This window comes from Aegilops tauschii, chromosome 5 (genome assembly GCF_002575655.3).
Source record: "Aegilops tauschii subsp. strangulata cultivar AL8/78 chromosome 5, Aet v6.0, whole genome shotgun sequence".
In the NCBI taxonomy this organism is placed as follows: domain Eukaryota; kingdom Viridiplantae; phylum Streptophyta; class Magnoliopsida; order Poales; family Poaceae; genus Aegilops; species Aegilops tauschii.
Window position 1 is genome coordinate 230,250,161 of NC_053039.3, and position 23,917 is coordinate 230,274,077.

Below are 23,917 nucleotides of genomic sequence, written 5' to 3' on the forward strand. Positions count from 1 at the left end.
TATGATCTTCCACCAAATAAACCAACTAGCATCAACTACAAGGAGTAATCAACACTACTAGCAACCTACAGGTACCAATCCCAGACTTAGAGACAAGAATTGGATACAAGAGATGAACTAGGGTTTGAGAGGAGATGGTGCTGGTGAAGATGTTGATGGAGATTGGCCCCCTCCCGATGAGAGAAGCGTTGGTGATGACGATGGCGATGATTTCCCCCTTCCGGAGGGAAGTGTTCCCGACAGAACAGCTCCGCCGGAGCCTTAGATTGGTTCCGCCAAGGTTCCGCCTCGTGGCGGCGGAGTCTCGTCCCCAAAGCTTGCTTATGATTTTTTTCTCGGACGAAAGACTTCATATAGCAGAAGATGGCCACCGGAGGGCCACCAGGGGGCCCACGAGGCAGGGGGGCGCGCCCAGGGGGTAGGGCGCGCCCCCACCCTCGTGGCCAGGGTGTGGGCCCCCTCTGGTATTTTCTTCGCTTAGTATTTTTTATTATTTCCAAAAACAATTTCCGTGGAGTTTCAGGACTTTTGGAGTTGTGCAGAATAGGTCTCTAATATTTGCTCCTTTTCCAGCCCAGAATTCCAGCTGCCGGCATTCTCCCTCCTTATGTAAACCTTGTAAAATAAGAGAGAATATGCATAAGTATTGTGACATAATGTGTAATAACAGCCTATAATGCAATAAATATCGATATAAAAGCATAATGCAAAATGGACGTATCACTTGTCTCCAACTAGTTGGGCATGGACCATGGCGGAGCGGCCGGCTAGGGATATCCCAAATCGAAGTGGTCGCACTATGTCCACTTACAATGTGTGGGTGGCATTCTTCCAGCTCTAGCGCAAGCTTCTCGAAATCCCGACGGTGCGGCGCCTACGAGCCATGGCCAGGGGGTAGGTTCCTCTTCGTGATAGAGAAGGAATATCTTGTTCGCCTTCTTCTCTAGGTGTTCGTGGAGCATGGCCATCTTCGAAGGTCGGCTATGTCCTGCTTTGCTGCTCCGCTCTGCTACTTATGATCCTAGTGTGGAGTGCTCAGCCTTTGCAAGCTGTAATCTTAATTTCCATTTCATTAGCTGCTTGTGGAGGTTGTAGTCAATGTTTCTGTCCAGTGTTCCCCATTGTATCGTTCTGGCCGTTGTAATTTGGGTTGTTTGTTATAACTCCTGGCCGGTTGATGACTTTGTTAATTCAAAGCCGGGCTCCTCACAAGTCTTCGTTCTAAAAAAACAAGAAAAGCAAATGAACTAGTGCATCTTTGCGCTAAACATTATAGTTCCTCTTGGAGAAGATGTCTTTGATAAACTATATTCCATCCTTCCTCACCGCTTGTGTAACAAAGGAATGTAATTCTGTTAACTAATCGATAGAGCTCTTGATTTATTTATTTATTTGCTATGATAAAAAATATGACGTCAGATTCATAGAGAAATCCAAAGAAAATATAAATATAATATACTACTCCCTCCGTTTCATATTACTTATATTAAATCAGTGATAAGTAATATGGAACGGAGGGAGTAGTACCAACAGCAGCATGCCAGTTTCCCTCCAAAAAAGAACCATCAGCTTGCCAATTATTGTTATCTCCAGAGTCCAGAATCATCACCCAGCTGAGTCCGTCCGCTGTGATTGCTCAAGAGAAAAAGTATCATTTCGCCTACATGATCCGCCCCCAAAACGTCCCTCCATTAGAATAAAACCAGGAGCCAAGCTAGTTGCACACGCAATCCATGTCTGCCGCTACTTGCAACACCGAAGCGAGGCTCATTGGCATTACGGCTACTTTTCGAAAATATTTTTTTATTTCTGTTATCAGAGAATATACGTACCAATTGGCTTGAAGCTCTTCTTTCGCTGGCACAGCAACTTTTTACTACTACCTCATCTAAAAAAAAGCTTTTTACTACCTCAAAACAAAAACAAAACTGTTTACTACTGTATGAGTTTTAGCTTGCTGGTACAGGTGTCGTCATCCGTGTGGTGTGTGTGTCAGAAAAGAGCACGGCCGGTGCGGCGTTGCGAGTGCAGCCGTTGATGTGCTGCCAAGGTCGTCAGCACCCACCGGCGCGACCCCGTAGCACGCGACGGGACAAGTGCGAGGGGGCTAGCTAACCTGGATGACGTACTGGAAGTGGGACGTTTCCCGCACAAGAAAACAAGGGTGTGTCCCTCCCGTCGCCCAAGTGGGCGCACGAAAAGAAATCTCACGTCCCACTCACCATCTACGCGGCTGGCCACCACGACGGTCCCCTTTTCTCCCCCTCCCCCTCCGTCCCACCCCGACTGCCTACCAACACCAAACCGAAGCACACCGCGACTGCGCCACTCCCTGCGTTCCGAGTGACAGAGGCCATGGCGCTCGCCACCTCCCACCGCCACCTCGTCCGCCCCGCCGCCGCGGCCCCTCGCGTGCCGCTGCGTCCCCTCCGCTTCGCCGCCCCCCGATCTCTCCCGAGGTGAGCGATCTGAGCCGCCCTCCGCGCGCTCGGTTTCTCCCGATTCTGAACCCGGTCCTGTGATTCCATCCCTGTTCCTCCTACTGTGTGCTGTGCCTCGGCGCGCCTCGCTAGCTGTTGTTGGATTGGTTCGAGTCTAGGACGATCGGGGTGGCGCTTTCTGAATGAGAGCGGAGCCAGTGCCCAGTGCTGCCTTCGACCAGTTTGGGGCTTGGAACGGGATCAGTCGATTGATCCCGTTTCGTCGCTGCGGTTCCACTTTCTCCTCACTGGGTTGAATAATGGGTGTTGAAAGGTGAACCATGATGTGTCGTTGAGCGTTTCGGTTCTGCGAGCTAGTCATCTGCCCGTTAGATTAGCTCAGCTCAGGGAAATCCTATGGGAGGAATAGATGCTACCGTTGACTTCAGGATGTGTTGCTCGGTTGTTCACGGCCTTCCTAGATGAGTATGCATTCTATCTCACTGACCATAAATCCATGATTATCCTATAACTTTGAGACTTAGATTGGATATGATTGTGATGTGCTCTGTATTGTTATATTTGACGAAGAATAGTTCCAAATATCCCTGTTCATATGTTGAGGCCTGTAAGCCTGTTACATATTTGCATTGTTCGCACTGAATTCAGTGCATGGATGTGGAAATACGACATGTCAAATTTGAAGTTGTAGTAACCATTTTGTTAGGAGCAGTAGAATGAACACAATTGAGAAGGAAATTTTATGCATAGAATAGAATTGCAGCTTTCATCCGAATCGGATCAGCACAAAGTAAAAAATGCACTTCCGTTTCTTTCTTGTAATATGTAAACGAATAAATGACAAGTGAGGACCAATTTTCCTGCACAAGGATTTCCGATTGCTCTGTCTGTTTTCTCTCAAAAGGCTATATCTTCATTTTAAGATACGATGTGCAAAGCCCAGTTGTGTTCCGTTCATATTTGTGCTGGAAGAAGTGCCAAACAAGGACGTGGTGCACCTACAGACCGGGAGTGCAGCTGCAGCGCAAGGTTCCTGACTTCTTTCGCTCCTGCCAGTCTCCAGACTCCAGGGAGCTGCCTCGTTAAGAATCGATTCCACCAGGTCCTGACAGGATTTGTGCACCATTGAAAACATATGAATTCTAGCTGTGTTCATATGTGAACCTACATAATGATAACTATATTTTAAGTAAAATTTTGTGCTTATAACCAGGAAACCTGTAAAGGGTAGTGGCACAAGTCTTCTGCCTGCCGTGTTTTTAGATAAATCCTGATACCATTCTGAGTTTCTCATGCTTTAATTAATTGTCTGTATTGGCTTTGCTGCCAATGTCCTCTGCAGTATATCAGTGTTCTGTCCTACATTGTTTCCATGTGCTAATATTTTTTTAATTTTGCCATCCTTCTAGGATTTGTTGCCAATCTATCAACTCAGCTAACGTGTTGGGAGCTTCCTCAATGGTATATTTGCATGACTACATCTCTCAAATTACCACAACTTTGTGGAACATATGGACTGTGGCACTGCAGTATATTCTTCAGCCTTGCAAATTCGCATAAAAATGTGTCTAAGACTCATATTCCTGAGCAATGAAATATTTATGGACAACTCAGACCACTTTCAGTTTTAGAAAATCTCAGTCTACCTATTAGGTCTCACTGTACAATTTATTCTTCTGAGGACCGACGTGAAGCAATATGGTCCTAGACATCAGATGTCAAAGTAGTTCTGCTTATACCAAGAGTTGCTACATATTTCAACAATTCATTGTATGGATAGAGATGCCAACATTCTGATATACTGAAATGATTAGTTTTTTCTTTGGAAAGTTCTTTTTTTATTCTCGGCATTTTTGTTCTTCTTACATGCTGGCATTCTATTATTTGAACACACACTCAACTGATGATTTCAAACGTGCATTTTTTTAAAACAAATCTATATCACAGACAGCTGACGACGCAGTTCCACAGCCAGTTGTACTGATAGACCAAGACTCAGACCGTGATGCAACCATTGTGCAACTGAGTTTTGGAGATCGTTTGGGGGCACTACTTGATACGGTATGCATTTTATTGTGCCGGGGATGCCCTTTTTTTGGTCTGGCCTTGCTTAGATATGCTTTAATGATTTATAAGTTACAGATTTTCTGTATCTATAAATTATTGCGTCGTGGTGTTCACTGTTTGCAGATGAAGGCACTCAAGGACCTGGGCCTTGATGTGACGAAAGGAAGTGTGGCAACTGATTCATCTGTCACACAAACAAAGTTCCACATCATGCGATTGTGGGTGCATGCAACTTTCTGTTTGCTGCAATTTCTTATACAGCATTTAGTTGTTTGTTTGCACTTTGAGAAGTAAAGGAGGGTATATGTATGCTTGATTCATCACTTTTGGATGCTACACTTTGTGCAACTGTGCAATGTCCACATATTATTACTGATATTTTAGTTTAGCTGCCTTGTGGTCTATTTTCTGTAATTACCATTGAACACATTGCACATGCATTCATCAAAGTACTGTTTCTCTCTTTTTTTTTACTGACTTTATGGAAGGATGCCTTGACACACTAAAATTTCAAAATATTCCTTAGAAATTGCACCTGTGATTATCATACTAAGACAGTTGTGGTGATTTGGTCATGTTCTAATATTATTTATCTGTTTATATCATCTGTCTCTGTCCAGAGGGCGTAAGGTTGAGGACCCTGACATGTTGGAAACAATACGGCTGACCATCATTAACAACCTTCTGCAGTATCATCCCGTATGTTTCAGAATTCAAGTTCTTCAGTTGTGTTTTAGATTTTGGTGTTTGGTAGCTTTAGATTGGTTATCGTTTTGATTAATCGAAATATCAGAATAATATGCAATATGTGTATAGGAATCAAGCGAGAAGCTAGCTATGGGTGAATTTTTTGGAATTAAAGCCCCTGAGAAGAAGGTGAGTTCGGTGGATGTTCTCATCCTGCTAATTCAGCGCTGATGCTGGTCCATGCTTTTTTAGGCATATTTTCGTTATAGGGATGGATTCTCCTCAGTGTTTACACACTGGATATTTTAAAACAGACATCCAAGTGTTATGCTGTTAATTTTAATTTTTCCCTATATCTTGAGCAATTAATTAATTTATGTTCTCTATGGCAGGTTGATGTTGACGTAGCAACACATGTAATTGTGCAAGATGATGGACCGAAAAGAAGGTTTGATCATGATAGCTTCTAATTACTGTATGCCGCTTGTGTAGCATGATGTCAGCATGTACGGTGACTAATTAGTTGTCATGCATATTATCCCATATATGTTACTTCTGTGGCATGCACATGCATGGTATTGTGTGTTGTGTGCTATTCCTGCACATTGGCTAACTAAATTCACTAGTACGTAATAGTTGTCATATGGTGACATCACACATATGTTACACCACGGTTTGCCGTATGGTTGTATCTTGTATATGTACCAAAGCACTATTCGTACACATTTGACTAACTGAGTCTCTAGCTATCGTCTGCTAATGCTGCCAAAACTAATATTCACGTGATTGTTACCTAGTATCATAATGGAGGGTTTTACATGGGCAGTGACTACAGTTTCTTGAGGCCTAGTTATCTTGTTGAGCATTTGAAATTTTAAATCACCGACATAATTTCCCGTAAAAGGAATCACCTGACATAATAAGCAGGTGCATTTGACTAGTAGTAAGGTATGTGCCTCCCAAGTTTGGGCCAAGCTGCAAAATTTTGTTCTTGCGTTGGAGGCATCCTTGCATTATAAACATGTCTAGGCTAGTCGGGTTCAGGCATTATCGTACATCTCTCATAGGACACCTTTAAAATGAAAAATGGGATGGTTTGGTATAGAAAGGACAGGCTAGGTACATATCGGTCTGCTGGATTTGGTTGTGTTTGGGCAAGTCGCCATGCTGACGGAACTTGTTGATTCTTGGGTACTGCACCTTGCGTAATACTCCCTCCGTTCCAAAATAAGTGTTTTGGAATGGAGGGAGTAGTTGATTGTGTTTGACACAACTTCATATGTTAGAAAGCAAATGTGTTTATCCATTTGCCAAGAATCACATCTTATAGAACCTGAATAATCTGTTTCTGATTTTTCTTGGTTTGATGTACATCATCTACTTCCTCACCAGTTTTAGTTGAACATGTGCAGCATGCTTTACATAGAGACAGCTGATCGACCAGGCTTACTCTTGGAAGTAATCAAGATCATTACTGACGTAAACGTTGATGTGGAATCAGCTGAGATTGATACTGAGGTATGCCAGTTTCTGTCTCTTTGTTATGGTAGTCACTCAGCTATGAAGGCCCTTCCTTAGTTCATGCCGGTTGTCTTATTCAGGGCTTGGTTGCCAAGGACAAGTTTCATGTGAGTTACAGAGGCGCAAAACTTAACAGCTCGTTATCTCAGGTATATACCCACGCCAAGATTAGCACATTTAGTAACCTTCTTGCTCGTCTCAGCAATATTGAACTCTTGATAATTCCGTTTTACAGGTGCTGGTTAATTGTTTGCGCTATTACCTCCGGAGGCCCGAGACAGATGAAGACAGCTATTGATGATTGTTCTGTGGCGGCTCGTTTTGAGTTCCTGCCTATGAAGCCTTTTGCACTTCAATTTCTGTTGTAAGCAAAACAAAATATGGCACATGTGTTCCGAAAATGCATTAAAACTGGGCCGTCTGATGCAGTTATGTTCTATGGTTGGACATGTGGCCCTTGGGAGCTTTAGCAGCCCCATCCCATTGGTTTCCTAGAGGAATCACATTGGAAAGCATTCACGCGTGCCGAGTGTGGTCTGTAAGTTCATAGTACTATAATTCATGTGCATGTAAAAAACCAGGTTACGTATGTGAAGATCGTGTCTTGCTTAATGTCACATGGTGATGGGAACTTCTAGCGTTTTTTTTTTTTGCGGATAGGGAACTTCTAGCGTTGGCACACAAATTTACCAGCATGCCGTGTCATTGGTTTGAGGCTGCTGGTCTCGGCACTATCTTCCTACTCTGGACACGGGCTACTTTTCTATCTTCTCCATCAAGTGTGGTGCATGATCCTTCCAGACCTCCACTTTTTTTGATAGCTTCCAGAGCTTCAACTTCCTTCATGTGTGTTAGAGATACCAGACAAATAGATCTTTTGCAAATCTGCCCCTCTGCCCAGTGCAGTGGGCAAAAATGCCATCCTCTGAATCTGAATCTTAGAGCAAACCTGGTTTGCTCACCAACCAGGACAAGACTTCTAAGGTGCTTCGGCGATGCTAGTGGTTTGCTCACCAACCCATGACAGAAATTTTCCTAGACGCCGCGTGGATGATCTGCAAGATTGTCTCCCTCACTTCCCGGTGAAGATGTGCTCTTTCCCATGCACCTATTGGTACATGATCGAAGTCATCAAAGTACTGTTTGTGTCCAATCTTTATAAATTGTAGCTGGATTGGAGGATGAACACGAAAGGAAACTTGAGGACAACTAGCACAAATCAACGCACGTAGATGCAATAAAAGATACACATGGATAGATTCTTGATCCAAATCATACAAGGAGGGAGATGAAACAAGATAGGGTTCTTCATCAAGTCCTAAGACAAAGATGGCTTGAATTCCATGCAGGAATCTTCCCCAAAATTGAAGGTCTTGCTACTCCTATGGAGTCATCCCCTCAAGAGAAGCTCCTCACCTCTATGAGAGGAGCCATCTCCATGAAGGAGTAATCCCACGAGGGGGAGTATATAGCCACAAACTAGCACTTTTGCGGCTAGGGTTGCCAAAAACCACCACGTTTTGCGACTGGAGATTAAAAAGATACCACTTTGGGGTTAATTTTCGCAATACTTACCGGGCTGTACTATTTACCATTTGGACTAAACTAATCATGATTATGACATGGATGACCCACCCATCAGGGATAACGTGGTAGAAAAGTCGTTAGTAGTCCGGCAGAGCTTCGACGTCCAGGGAGAAGAACCGCGAGAAAACTAGAGAGAGAGAGATATATATATATATATATATATATATATATATATATATATATATATATATATAGAGAGAGAGAGAGAGAGAGAGAGAGAGAGACTAGCGACTCTTCTCGTCTAATTAGGAGTCTAATTCTATTAGACAAATTAGACCGTGATTAGAGCCCATCTAATTAGGAGCCTAAAAACTTAAGCCGATTAGATTGGGAGAGTGTGGACCTATGCGGGAGGAGGCGCCAAAGGAAGGGGAATCCTTCTCCTCTTCCACTTGGTGGAAGAAGGGAAGGATTAATTCCCTTGCCCAATTCGGCATAGGCCTGCCATAGCCCTGTGGCGCCCCTTCTAGGCCCCACGAGGCCTACTAGGGGTCGTCATGTCATGACGGTCCTTCACATTTTTCTTCCACAAATAAAATCCTGGATTTTTTGGATGTCTCCGAAACCCATTCCGATGACCCCGAAAACTTTTCATATAGAGATTCGGACTCTTCGAAATTATGCTATACCTTTTCGAAATTCCGGTAACCCTTCTGGAATCATCCAAAAACACTTCCGGAACTATCGGAAACTCTTCTGTGCTCTTTTTAACTCATTTCTCATTTCACCAGTAATCTGGACTAGAATCCGTTAAACATGTGACCCTACAGGTTTGGAAATAAGCGGCCATGTCCCGGAACCCCTTCCGGACAATAGTTAACAACAGGATCTAGACACCCATTAAATCCCACGTATTCACGAAATTCTCGAGCGAACGTTTGTTTACGAATATCATTCCCTTTGCTTTGCGATACATTTACGAAACCCAAGGAGAGATTATCGTATCCCCGTGATCAACTCCGTGATCACTATACCGGTTATCCTCGTTACCGGTTTCATTCTCTTTACCCGTATCCATGTTACGGTATCCCGTGATCATAGTCACAAGTGTCTGGCCAGAAAATAATGACACCGTAACACTGAGTGGGCCCAGAGAGTATCTCTCTATTGTGAGAGGAGCAAATCCCAGTCTTGAACTATCGCTACCGAGACATACGTTTCCCGTATACCAGTAGGCCACCTTTATTCACATCCATTTACGGAGTGACATGTGGTAAACCCCAAACTAACCATCCGATATGTTGATATGCAATATTCTCATGGTCTAAGGAACAATACAAACATGAACAAGTTATATGAATTACCGATAACATAACAATGATGACATCTCTAAGTAATTCATAAGTTGGGTCTATCCAACTCCGTTTTTATCATGACAACGCTGTTCTCATATATTGATAGCATCATTGTTACACTAACAATGTTCATGACCAGGAAACCAAGACTATCATCAATACATGAGCTAGTCTTAGAGGCTAGACTAGGGATCTCTTGGTGTTTATATTTCCACACATCTATTTGGGTTTTCCTCCGAATCTCATATTTAAGAACCAATAATAACATTTATTATTGCCTCTAGGGCATATTTCCAATGTTAGGTCAACAATGACATCGGTCATTACTTCCAAACCCAGAAGGGATTGGGGCAAGGTGACCCAGGTCGCTGACCTTATTTTATATTGTGGCACATATGTTGGCTATTCTCTAGCAAGAGCTAGGGAGGATGGTTAGTTTGGGGCTGATGACCCACAAGTATAGGGGGTCTCAATAGTCTTTAAGGAAAGTATTTCAAGCCAAACTTATCGATTCGACACGAGGGGAGCCAAAGAATATTTATAATCTTTAGCAGTTGAGTTGTCAATTCAACCACACCCGGAGAGATGACTTGCTTGCGGCAATTTATTAGTAGCACAGTAATTCGATAGTAGTAGTGATAGTAACGTTAACAGAAATAGTAGCAAGAGCAAAGCACTGGGAAAGTACGGTAGTAGTAGTAGTTAACGAAAACAATAGCAGCAAAAGTGTAGGCATGGAGTAAGCGATGGGGTTTCTCGGATGATATTCAATATACAATGGTCATAAGCTAGAGCCATAACAAACTAGCTCTAATTCATCAATCATAGGCAGCATTCCATATATAGTTATACGTGCTTGTGATCAGAACTTGCATAACATCTTTTGTCCTACCCTCCCGTGGTAACGGGTTTCTAATGGAAACTAAGGGTAATTAAGGTGCTCGTTTTAATAGAGAATCGGAACAAAGCATTAACACATAGTGAATACATGGTCATCCCCATCGATATCCCAATTTGTTGGAAATATGCCCTAGAGGCAATAATATTGTATTATTATATTTGCATTTTCATAATTGAGAGTTTATATTTCATGCTATAACTGCTGTGATACTGGAATATGTGATTCAGTGGAAAACTCATATGCACATGTGGAATGATAAACGGTAAAATAATAGGTTCCCGGTCTTGCCTCTATGACTGGCTCATGTGTTGTTGGTGATCATTTTTTCCGAATCTTAGGATATTGTTAAGTGTAACGGTAGTCCTGAAAAACAACATTGAGAGTATGAAAATAAAAGAACGATCATATTGAATCGACCCAATCTTGTTTGTTATACTTTGAGATAATATCGTCTAAAATCAATTGTTATAACATGGAGTGTTAGCATGTGTTTTAGTTCCTCAGACCATGAGAGTATCGCAGTCACTTCCTACTGTACGGTGGACTTTGGAGTTGCTCAAACGTCATCATTAACACGGTGATCATAACGACAACTTACGGGTTCACCGGAAAGTTCGACAAGGGATTAGATACCTCAAGAGTGGGATTTGCTCCTCCGATGATGGATAGATATTCTTAGGGACCTCTCCGTGTGATGGCATCCATCATCATCTGGCCAAAAACAGGTGACTACGTCACGGGGATGTCGAAAGACTTCAACGAGAAAGAAGATCAAAACCAGTAATGGGATCAACAATATAGTGAGCATGTGCATGACTCAAGATGATACCGATGCATCCCGTGTTTTGTAAAGTATCGCGAAGCAAAAGGAACATCTCATGATAACCAAAGGTTCACTCGAATGTCATCATGTAATCATAGGGATCGATATGGATGTCCACAGTTTCCGCTATCGGTCATTGAACAAAGGGATTTTGTTCATGTCTATGATTTATCAAACCCACAAGGTCACAAGCTTAAGGTAATCATGGTCTACTGAGTGTTAGTAGGACGAGAGTACCGAGGATTTATTTGTGAAATTTTTTCATTAATATTTGAAATAGTTTTGAGAGGAACCGGAAGCGTTTCGGGGTCACCGAAAGGGTTTCAGAGTTTATTGGGCAATACCGGGTATTACCGATAATTAATATATAGGTGGAAAATGTTTCGAGTGATATTAAATTATATATATATAAAGGGTCTAGTAATTATTAGGAGGCTTATATTTCATTAAATATCAACGAGCCTTAAAAGTCCAAGAGGTGGAAGGCAACTTGGGCCACAAAGGCCCAAGTGGAGGAGGCGCCCCCTTTCCTTGTGTGTGTGTGGCGAGGGGGGGGGGAATCCTACTAGGGGAGGTGTCCAACTCCTCCCCCCCCTTTGGCTGGCTCCCCAAGGAGGCTTTCCCTCCTTTGTGGCTGCCTCTGCCTCCCTCTCTAACCTATATATACTTGAGGTATTGGCCATAATTGAACAGACAAGTTTTGGAGCCTCCTCTAGTTCATCTAGTTCTAGTTCTAGTTGGTCCTTGTTGACTAATTAGAGCTAGACCTAGTTCCTCTAATCCTCATAATTAGTAGCCCAGTGTGGTTCTAATCTCCTCGCTCTACCGGATCGTGAAGACCGTACGCTTGCAACCAAGTAGAGAGGTCGTGCTTTTGGTCTTCCGTTTGAGGGTGGTTCACGGGATCGTCATCAATGGTTCGAGGGACTCCAAGTATGATCTACACCAACTCGTCTACTCCTGCTGCAACTCTGAAATCGGTAACTATCATTGATCCAAACCCTATATGCATCTTCGTATTGTTCCTGGGTGATCATAAGACGAATTTTTTTCTACCACGTTTCCCAAACAAAGTTATTGTCACTTTGGGGTCTAGAGTTTAGAACGATAACATGTGCATACAACTTGCATATAAGATCAAGAACACAATCATTTTCATGAAAAGATAGAGGGTTTAGATATGAAATCATGGCAATCGGGCCCTAGTGACAGGCATTAAGCATAGCAAAGTCATAGCAACATCATTTCAAGAACATAGTGGATACTAGGGATCAAGCCCTACAAATCTGACAATGATTATATAAGACATCTCATCCAAATCCCATCTACTTCCATATTGTTGGGAAACATTGCATGGAAAACAAAAAAAATTATATGCACACGCAAGATCTATCCATGGAGATGCATAGAAACGAAAGCGGAGAGTGTGTCTACGTACCCTCATAGACCGTAAGCGGAAGTGTTTAGTAATGCGGTTGACGTAGTCGAACTTCTTCGCGATCCAACCGATCAAGTACCGAACATACGACACCTCCGCGTTCAGAACACGTTCAGCTTGGTGACATCCTCGCCTTATTGATCCAGCAAGACGGGCGAAGTAGTAGATGAGTTCCGGCAGCACGACGACGTGGTGATGGTGGTGATGCAACTATCTCCGCAGGGCTTTGCCGAGCACTATGAAAATATGACTGAGGATGAACTAGAGGGAGAGGGGCGCCGCACACGGCTAGCAAATCGTGGTGTGTGTTGCCCTTCTCCCTCCTCTCATATATATAGGTGGAGGAGGGAGGGGAGGCAGCCCCTAGGGCACCCCAAGTGGCCGGCGGCTGCCCTAGGGCGCCTGCCCTGGCCGAATCCGCCCCTTCCATATTTGTGCATGGGGGGAAGGAAAGGGGGGGCTGGCTGCCTTTGGGGCGCCTCCCCCTTCCTTCCCCCCTCTTTGGTGCGTGGGCAAGGGGTGGAGGGGCGCACCAGCCCCCTTGTGGGCTGGTGCGCTTCCCCCCTTTGGCCCATAAGGCCCACCGCTTACCGATGACCTCCCGGAACCCCTTCCGGCACCCCAATAAAATACCCGGTACTTCTGAAACCTTTCCGGTGACCAAATACTATCTTCCTATATATCAATCTTTACCTCCGGACCATTCTGGGGCTCCTCGTCATGTCCGTGATCTCATCCGGGACTCCGAACAACATCCAGTCGTCAACTCACATAACTCATACAACACTAAACATTAAGCGTGCGGACCCTACGAGTTCGAGAATGATGTAGACTTGACCGAGACACCTCTCCGGTCAATAACCAATAGCGGAACATGGATGCCCATATTGGTTTCTACATATTCTACAAAGATCTTTATCGGTCGAACCTTATGACAACATATGTAATTCCCTTTGTCTGTCGATATGTTACTTTCTCGAGATTCGATCCTTGGTATATCTATACCTAGTTCAATCTTGTTAATGGCAAGTCTCTTTACTCATTCCGTAATACATCATCTCGTAACTAACTCCTTAGTTACTTTGCTTGCAAGCTTCTTATGATGTGTATTACCGAGAGGGACCAGAGATACCTCTCCGATACACAGAGTGACAAATCCCAATCTCGATCCATGCCAACTCAACAGACACCCTCGGAGATACTTGTAGAGCATCTTTATAATCACCTAGTTACGTTGTGACGTTTGATAGCACACAAGGCATTCCTCCGGTATCCGAGAGTTGCATGATCTCATGGTCGAAGGAACATGTATTTGACATTTAAGAAAGCAGTAGCAATAAACTGAACGATCATATGCTAAGCTAACGGATGGGTCTTGTCCATCACATCATTCTCCTAATGATGTGATACCGTTATCAAATGACAACTCATGTCAATGGTTAGGAAATCTTAACCATCTTTTGATCAACGAGCTAGTCTAGTAGAGGCTCACTAGGGACACAATATTTTTTTATGTATCCGCACATGTATTTAAGTTTCCAGTCAATACAATTCTACCATGAATAATAAACCTTTATAATGATTAAGGAAATATAATAATAACCATTTCATTATTGCCTCTAGGGCATATTTCCATCAGTCTCCCACTTGCACCAGAGTCAATAATCTAGTTCACATCGCCATGTGATTAACACGCATAGTTCACATCGCCATGTGACCAACACCCGAAGAGTTTACTAGAGTCAATAATCTAGTTCACATCGCCATGTGATTAACACCCAAAGAGTACTAAGGTGTGATCATATTTTGCTTGTGAGAGAAGTTTAGTCAACGGGTCTGTCACATTCAGATCCGTATGTATTTTGCAAATTTCTATGTCTACAATGCTCTGCATGGAGCTACTCTAGCTAATTGCTCCCACTTTCAATAAGTATCCAGATTGAGACTTAGAGTCATACGAATCGGTGTCAAAGCTTGCATCGACATAACCCTTTACAAGGAACTCTTTATCACCTCCATAACCAAGAAATATTTCCTTAGTCCTCTTAGGTAACTAAGGATAATTTTGACCGCTGTCCAGTGATCTACACCTAGATCACTATTGTACCCCCTTGCCAAACTCATGGCAAGGTACACAATAGGTCTGGTACACAGCATGACATACTTTATAGAACCTATGGTTGAGGCATAGGGAATTACTTTCATTCCCTCTCTATCTTCTGCCGTGGTCGGGCTTTGAGTCTTACTCAACTTCACACCTTACAATACAGTCTAGAACTCCTTCTTTGACTGATCCATTTTGAACTCCTTCAAAATCTTGTCAAGGTATGTACTCACTGAAAATCTTATCAAGCGTCTTGATCTATCTATATAGATCTTGATGCCTAATATGTAAGCAGCTTCACCGGGGTCTTTCATTGCAAAATTCTTATTCAAGTATCCTTTTATGCTATCCAGAAATTCTATATCATTTCCAATCAGCAATATGTCATCCACATATAATATCAGAAATGCTACAGAGCTCCCACTCACTTTCTTGTAAATATAGGCTTCACCATAAGTCTATATAAAACCATATGCTTTGATCACCTCATCAAAGCGTATATTCTAACTCCGAGATGCTTGCACCAGTCCATATATGGATCGCTGGAGCTTGCACACTTTGTCAGCACCTTTAGGATTGACAAAACCTTCTGGTTGCATCATATACAACTCTTCTTTAAGAAATCAGTTAAGGAATGCAGTTTTGACGTCCATTTGCCAGATTTCATAAAATGCGGCAATTGCTAACATGATTCGGACAGACTTAAGCATCGCTACGGGTGAGAAAGTCTCATCGTAGTCAACCCCTTGAACTTGTCAAAAATCTTTTGCAACAAGTCGAGCTTTGTAGATAGTGATATTACCGCCAGCGTCCGTCTTCCCCTTAAATATCCATTTATTATTTATAGCTTGCCGATCATCGGGCAAATCCACCAAAGTCCACACTTTGTTCTCATACATGGATCCTATCTCAGTTTTCATGGCCCCAAGCCATTTTTTGGAATCTGGGCTCATCATAGTTTCTTCATAGTTCGTAGGTTCACCGTTGTCCAACAACATGACTTCCAGGACAGGATTGTCGTGCCACTCTGGTGCGGAACGTGTTCTGGTTGACCTACGAGGTTCAATAGTAACTTGATCTGAAGTTTCATGATCATCATCATTTGCTTCCTCTATGGTTGGTGTAGGCATCACGGGAATGGCTTTCTCTGATGTACTACTTTCCAATTCGAGAGAAGGTACAATTACCTCATCAAGTTCTACTTTCCTCCCACTCACTTCTTTCGATAGAAACTCCTTCTCTAGAAAGGGCCCATTCTTAGCAACAAAGATTTTGCCTTTGGATCTGTGGTAGAAGGTGTACCCAATAGTTTCTTTCGGGTATCCTATGAAGACGCACTTCTCCGCTCTGGGTTCGAGCTTATCAGGCTGAAGCCTTTTTGACATAAGCATCGCATCCCCAAACTTTTAAGAAACGACAGCTTAGGTTTCTTGCCAAACCACAGTTCATACAGTGTCATCTCAACAGATTTAGATGGTGCCCTGTCTAATGTGAATGCGGCTGTCTCTAATGCACAACCCCAAAATGATAAAGGCAAATTGGTAAGAGACATCATAGAATGCACCATATCTAATAAAGTACGATTACGATGTTCGGACACACCATTACGCTGTGGTGTTCCAGGTGGCGTGAGTTGTGAAATAATTCCACATTATTTTTAAATGAAGGCCAAACTCGTAAATCAAATATTCACCTCCACGATCCGATCGTAGAAACTTTATTTTCTTGTTACGATGATTCTCTACTTCACTCTGAAATTCTTTGAACTTTTCAAATTTTTAAGACTTGTGTTTCATCAAGTAGATATACTCATACCTACTCAAATCATCTGTGAAGGTGAGAAAATAACGATTTCTGCCGCATGCTTCAACACTCATCGGACCGCATACATCATTATGTATTATTTCCAGTAAGTCATTGGCTCGCTCCATTGTTCCGGAGAACGGAGTTTTAGTCATCTTCCCATGAGGCATGGTTCGCAAGTATCAAATGATTCATAATCAAGTGATTTCAAAAGTCCATCCGCATGGAGTTTCTTCATGCGCTTTACACCAATATGACCTAAACGGCAGTGCCACAAGTATGTTGCACTATCATTATCAACTTTGTATCTTTTGGCATCAATATTATGAATATGTGTATCACTACGACTGAGATTCAATAAACCATTCACATTGGGTGTATGACCATAGAAGGTTTTATTCATGTAAACAGAACAACAATTATTCTCTGACTTAAATGAATAATCATATTGCAATAAACGTGATCTAATCATATTCATGCTCAACGCAAACACCAAATAACATTTATTTAGGTTCAATACTAATCCCGAACGTAGAGGGAGTGTGCGATGGTGATCGTATCAACCTTGGAATCACTTCCAACGCACATCGTCACCTCGCCCTTAACTAGTATCTGTTTATTCTGCAACTCTTGCTTCGAGTTACTAATCTTAGCAATTGAACCGGTATCAAATACCCAGGGGCAACTACGAACACTATTAAGGTACACATTAATAACATGTATAGCAAATATACCTTTGTTCACTTTGCCATCCTTCTTATCCGCCAAGTATTTGGGGTAATTCCACTTCCAGTGACCATTTCCTTTGCAGTAGAAGCACTCAGTTTCAGGCTTGGGTCCAGCTTTGGGCTTCTTCATGGGAGTAGCAACTTGCTTGCCATTCTTCTTGAAGTTTCCTTTATTTCCCTTTCCCTTTTTCTTGAAACTAGTGGTCTTGTTAACCATCAACACTTGATGCTCCTTCTTGATTTCAACCTTCGCCGATTTCAGCATCGCGAAGAGCTCGGGGATCATTATCGTCATCCCTTGCATATTATAGTTCATCACGAAGCTCTAGTAGCCTAGTGATAGTGACTGGAGAACTTTGTCAATCACTATCTTATCTGGAATATTAACTCCCACTTGACTCAAGCGATTGTAGTACCCAGACATTCTGAGGACATGCTCACTGGCTGAGCTATTCTCCTCCATCTTGTAGGCAAAGTACTTGTCAGAGGTCTCATACCTCTCAACATGGGCATGAGCCTAAAATACCAATTTCAGCTCTTGGAACATCTCATATGCTCCGTGGCGTTCAAAACATTTTGAAGTCCCGGTTCTAAGCCGTAAAGCATGGCACACTAAACTATTAAGTAGTCATCATATCGAGCTTGCCAAACGTTCATAACGTTTGCATCTGCTCCTGCAATGTGTCTGTCACCTAGCGGTGCATCAAGGACATAATTCTTCCGTGCAGCAATGAGGATAATCCTCAGATCACAGACCTAGTCCGCATTATTGCTACCATCATCTTTCAATTTGTTTCCTCTAGGAACAAATCAAAATTATAGGGGAGATATATTGCGAGCTATTGATCTACAACATAGACATGCAATAAGACTAAGTTCTGTTGGGAAACGTTGCATGGAAAACAAAAAAATTCTACGCACACGCAAGATCTATCAAGGAGATGCATAACAACGAGAGGGGAGAGTGTGTCTACGTACCCTCATATACCGTAAGCGGAAGCATTTGACAATGCGGTTGATGTAGTTGAACTTCTTCGCGTCCCAACCGATCGAGCACCGAACGTACAACAACTCCGTGTTCAGCACACGTTCAGCTCGATGACGTCCTCCGACTTCTTGATCCAGCAAGACGGCGAGGTAGTGTGTCAGGACCCGGATTCCAAGTCACATCGATCTAGCCGGTAACACCTCATATCACTTTGCGGCCTCACGCACGGTATTCCCACGGGTGTCGCCTTACCATGGCCCGGGACCGTTTGCGTCTTTTAGCTCACGTATATGATAGTGTCGCTAGCATCCATATGACAGAGAACCCGGGCCGACATGACTAGTCGTGAACCCAAAGTGGCACTAACTTACGGGGACATGCATACATGAATCAACATCGAGCATGTCGGTCAGCAGCGTGCGAATCCGGGCTGTAGCACTAGGCTAACAGGACTCCGGTGAACCGGGCTATAGCAGGCTAGGCAGGACTCCGGATGTCACCGCGTGACATTTCCCCAAAGGGACAGACACAGGAACGAAGTGAATCACATGCCGGCCAGTCAAGTGTTCCGGAGCAGTAGTGCTGGGCTAGCAGGACTCCGGTGAACCGGGCTGTAGCGGACTACTATGGCTCATGGAAGCACAAGACTACATTTCCCCATAAGAGAGGCTACCAAGGATAAACAACTAGGTTGTCGGATCCCACACATACCAAGCATTTCAATCATACACACAATATGCTCGATATGTGCAAATACAACATGGCATCACAACAAGACTCTACGACTCAGAGTATTTATTCATTAGGCTCCGAAGAGCGAGATATTACAAACATGGGTCTCATGACCCAACATTCAGAGCATACAAGCCAAAGCACATGCGGAAGCTTAACATGTCTGAGTACAGACATCTACAAATGAAAAAGGCTGAGAAGCCTGACTATCTACCAGATCCTGCCGAGGGCACAAGATCGTAGCTGAGGTATCAAGCTAAACGTCGAAGTCCACACGGAACTACTAGCGAGACTGACGTCTCTCTGCAAAACATAAAATAAGCAAACGTGAGTACAAATGTACCCAGCAAGACTTACATCAGGACTATCCACATATGCATCGGTATCAACAAAGGGGGTGGTGGAGTTTAACTGCAGCAAGCCAGCTTTGACTCGGTGGCTATCCTGAACTACGACTGCAAGTAACTCTTTTGAGGTGGCGCACACGAGTCCACATATTCACCATATCAATACACCACTATGGATCCGCTCCCGTCTTCCTACGAGAACGCCATCCATAGCACTCACGCTTATCTTGCGCATTTTAGGGTATCCACTTTCACTTGTCTATGAACTGTACAGGCGACCCAGAAGTCCTTTACCGCGGGCACGACTATTCGAATAGATCATATTAACCCTGCAGGGGTGTACTTCGTCACACACGCTCTCGCCACTTACCACCATGTACACGTCGTGTACCTTGGCAACCTTCAAGCGGAAGCCTGGCGAGGGAGTCGGCCACGACCTGACTAACCACACAAGTCTCTCGTCCAGGTTTATCGCCTATTCGGGTTCCATCCGCAAGGAGATCCGGCCGGGGTGTCGCTCACGGGCCCAAACGATGTGTGCAGGGTTCCCAAGCCCACCTCGACGGATGGATCTACGCTTGGTACACCGTGCCACGGTGCCTAGTCTGTCCCAAGCCCACCTGTACCGGGTGCCACTTGGTAGACTACTAACACTACCTACAAACACCAGAAACTAGTTGCAACTCCTGGACAGAGATCAGGTTGATTAATAAGTTGAGAGGGGCACTTAAGCATTCCAATGTGTGGTAGTAACTGTTCATGGATCACAAACACAGAACTCAGTTCCTGAGGACGGCTGCAATGAGACAACCCACCATGTACTCCTACATGGCCTCTCACCGCTACCTTTACCAAATCGTGTTCACACACTTAGCTCTTAACAGTAGGACATGTTCACCACATTACAATTCATCCCCGATGAATCAGACCTGACTCAACTCTAAGCAATAGCAGGCATGACAAACAGGCATGAATGAGTAGGCACATTAGGGCTCAAACAACTCCTACTCATGCTAGTAGGTTTCATCTATTTACTGTGGCAATGACAGGTCATGCAGAGGAAAGGGGTTCAACTACCGCAGCATGTAACAGTTGAATCGCTGTTGTCCTAATGCAGTAAAAGAGAGCAGGAGCGAGAGAGTGGGATTGTATCGGAATGAACAAGGGGGTTTTGCTTGCCTGGCACTTCTGAAGATAGCATTGCGTCTTCATTAGTGTCAACGATCACAACGCCGGAACATCGTCTACCGAGAGGGGACAAATATCGTCAACAGAGAAGAAATTCAATCAATGCAATGCACAATATGATGCATGATCATGACATGGCAATATGAATGTGTTCTGGGCTAATGCAAGCTAGAACAGATTGAGATGAGTCCATTTGAACCAAAGATTCAAATGCAAACCCATTTTATAAAGTCATATAAGTGCATTATCTTGTTTCACCTAAACAGCAAGGTCAGGTTGCTCTAACATGCATGAAACCAGTACAGATGGATAGGTTGGATTTTTCTGATCATTTTTCATATATAAATTATTTCATTTGGAGTTACGGTTGAATTACTATGATTTTTAGAAGTTTGGCAATTTTCTGGATTTTCCTGTACAAGAATAATTCCAGTAATTAAATTACTGCGTCAGCATTGCGTCAGGGTGATGTCAGCATTGACCAAAGTCAAACCTGACTGGTGGGACCTACCTGTCAGTGTAACAGTGCTAATTATGTGGCTTATTAAATCCTAACTAAAAATAATTAGCTCGGCGGGGCCCACTGTCGGTGACTCTAGGGGGGTTAGTTAGGCGCTGATGACGGTGCCACGTCACCAGCCACCGGAGTCCAGCCGGCGGCGACCACAGAACACGGCGGGGCACGCCGGACTTGCGCTAGAGGCGTCAGCTTGGCACGCTGAGGGCACCAGGGGATAGCCCTTGATCTTGCGCATCCAAAGGACCAAGTGAGAGGTCGCGGGGTCACCGGAATTCATGCCGGCGACGAGCTTTGGCGGCAGCGGTGTTCGGTGGTGCACGGGCGCGTCGCTACGGTGTATCAGTGAGCAAATGGAGGGGCTGGGCAGCACCTGCTAGGCATGGGGAGCACTAAGAGCAGCACGGTGAGGCCAGGGAAGCACGGAGGCTATGCGTGCAGCGGCAATGGCGGACGGCGGCTTCGGTGCTCGTGGGGAACGGTGCTACGGCAACCAAACGGGGGCAGGGTTAGGGGGAAATGACCGGGGGCTCACCGCGGTCACGAAGAGCTTCTCGGCGAGCTCGGGGAGGCACGGACGGCGTCGAATCGACGGTGGGGTTGCCGGCGACCGAAGCTCGAAGACGATGACGATGCAGTCGTTGCAGGGCGTCCGGAGTGGCTTCTTTCGGTGGAGAGGCGTAGCGCGAGGTGGCGGAGCTGCTGGGCATCCTAGCTAGGCGAGGGGGGGGGGCTCGGTGGCCACGGCAACGGCGAGCGGCGTCGACGAGCTCCACTCGGGCAGAGAGGGAGAGAGAGCAGAGAAGGGAAAAGAGGTCGGGAGTGAGTGAGAGAGTCCCAGGGGGGCGCGTGGCGACGTCCTGGTGTCGAGGCAGCGGCGGAAGCAGGAGGTGGCCAGGCGCATGGGCGCACGCGGCGGGCACACACCCCTCGTCCTTCTGGCGAGAGGAGGGAGACGACTGGCATCGGCCAGCTGGGCTGGGCCGGCTCCTGGGCCGCACAGGTAAGTGGCCCAGGTACTAACTCTCTCTCTCTGTTATTTAATTTGTTCTGGTTTTCTATTTATTTTGTTCTGTTTTGAATTAGTAAAATACCAATTCATTTTGTAAAATCCTGAAAATAATTGCGGGCACTTTTGAAAATATCTCCAATAGCCCTGAAATGCTTTCAAGATTATTTGGACAGTTAAAATATTCTATAGAATTATGTCCAAATTCAAATACTTATGATTTAATTCAAAAATCCAGAATGTCCTAGAAAAGTGTGCACCATTTTTGCCAGGGGTTTTAGCCCAATCCAGAAATGATGAACATTTTGTGAAGGGCATTTTGGGTTCATTGAAACCAATTTTAGTAGACCCTAGTTGGTTTCAGGGGGGTGCTGGGGGTTCTGTCATCCCCATTTCAACTTTCTTTCAAGATTAAACATGATGCACACATGAGGCTAGCCTAGTGCATTACCAGAGGCTAGGGATGTGACATAGTGGATGAGTTCCGGTAGCACGACGGCGTGGTGATGGTGAAGTGATCTCCGCAGGGCTTCGCCTAAGCACTACGAAAATATGACCGGGGTGTAAACGGTGGAGGGGGGTGCCGCACACGGTAACCAATTTGTCTGTTATGTGCTAGGCGCCCCCTCCCACATATATATAGGTGGGAGGGAGGGAGGAGCAGCCAAGGGGGCGCCCAAGTAGGAGGAATCCTACTTGGGGTCTCTCCAAGCCGCGCCCCCTTGCCTTATTTGGAGCGCGGGAGGAAGGAAGGAAGGAGGTGGCGCCTCCTCCTTTACTTTCTCTCCTGAGGAGGGAAAGGCACGAGGGGACACCCCTCCCCTTTCCTTCCCCATAGGGCCGTCCAGCCATGGGAGGGGCGCGCCATCTCCCTTGTGGGCTGGTCTGTCCCCTCCTTTGGCCCATAAGGCCCATATCTTCCTCTTGGGGGGGGGGGGTGCCCGGAACCCCTTCCGGTGACCCGATTCCTTCCCGGTATGTCCCGAAACACTTCCGGTGTCCAAATACCATTGTCCTATATACCAATCTTTACCTCTCGACCATTTCGAGAATCCTCGTCATGTCCGTGACCTCATTCGGGACTCCAAACAACATTCAGTCACCAAAACATATAACTCATATAACACTATATCGGCAGCGAACGTTAAGCGTGCGGACCCTACGGGTTCGAGAACTATGTAGACATGACCGAGACACCTCTCCGGTCGATAACCAATAGCGGAACCTGGATGTCCATATTGGTTCATGTATATTCTAAGAAGATCTTTATCGGTTGAACCGTTATGACAACATACGTAATTCCCTTTGTCCATTAGTATGTTACTTGCCCGAGATTCGATCGTCGGTATCTCCATACCTAGTTCAATCTCGTTACCGACAAGTCTCTTTACTTGTTCCATAATACATCATCTTGCAACTAAATCATTAGTCACTTTGCTTGCAAGGCTTCTTATGATGTGTATTACCGAGAGGGCCCAGAGATACCTCTCTGATACTCGGAGTGACAAATCCTAATCTCGATCTATGCCAACTCAACAAACACCTTCGGAGATACCTATAGATCATCTTGATGATCACCCAGTTACATTGTGACGTTAGATAGCACACAAGGTATTCCTCCGGTATCCGGGAGTTGCATAATCTCATAGTCGGAGGAATATGTATTTGACATGAAGAAAGCAATAGCAATAAACTGAACGATCAATATGCTAAGCTAACGGATGGGTCTTGTCCATCACAT

At 44.5% G+C, this 23,917-nt stretch overlaps 1 protein-coding gene across 1 annotated transcript; it reads left to right on the forward strand.

The window, feature by feature from the left end:
• Nucleotides 1-2,147: 2,147 nt before the first annotated feature.
• LOC109770833 (ACT domain-containing protein ACR12) lies at nt 2,148-7,328 on the forward strand. Its single transcript, XM_020329544.4, has 10 exons — nt 2,148-2,459; nt 3,851-3,902; nt 4,389-4,502; nt 4,632-4,726; nt 5,129-5,207; nt 5,325-5,384; nt 5,588-5,643; nt 6,608-6,713; nt 6,797-6,865; nt 6,952-7,328. Exons 1-10 carry the CDS (start codon nt 2,356-2,358, stop codon nt 7,012-7,014), a joined length of 798 nt encoding a protein of 265 aa, XP_020185133.1. The 5' UTR covers nt 2,148-2,355; the 3' UTR covers nt 7,015-7,328.
• The last annotated feature ends 16,589 nt before the right edge of the window (nt 7,329-23,917 follow it).

Coding starts and splice junctions, on each gene's coding strand:
- LOC109770833 (XM_020329544.4), top strand. CDS start 2,356: ATGGCGCTCGCCACCTCCCACCGCCACCTCGTCCGCCCCGCCGCCGCG. Junction 5,385..5,587: donor TTAAAGCCCCTGAGAAGAAG/GTGAGTTCGGTG, acceptor TCTCTATGGCAG/GTTGATGTTGACGTAGCAAC. Junction 6,866..6,951: donor TTAACAGCTCGTTATCTCAG/GTATATACCCAC, acceptor TCCGTTTTACAG/GTGCTGGTTAATTGTTTGCG.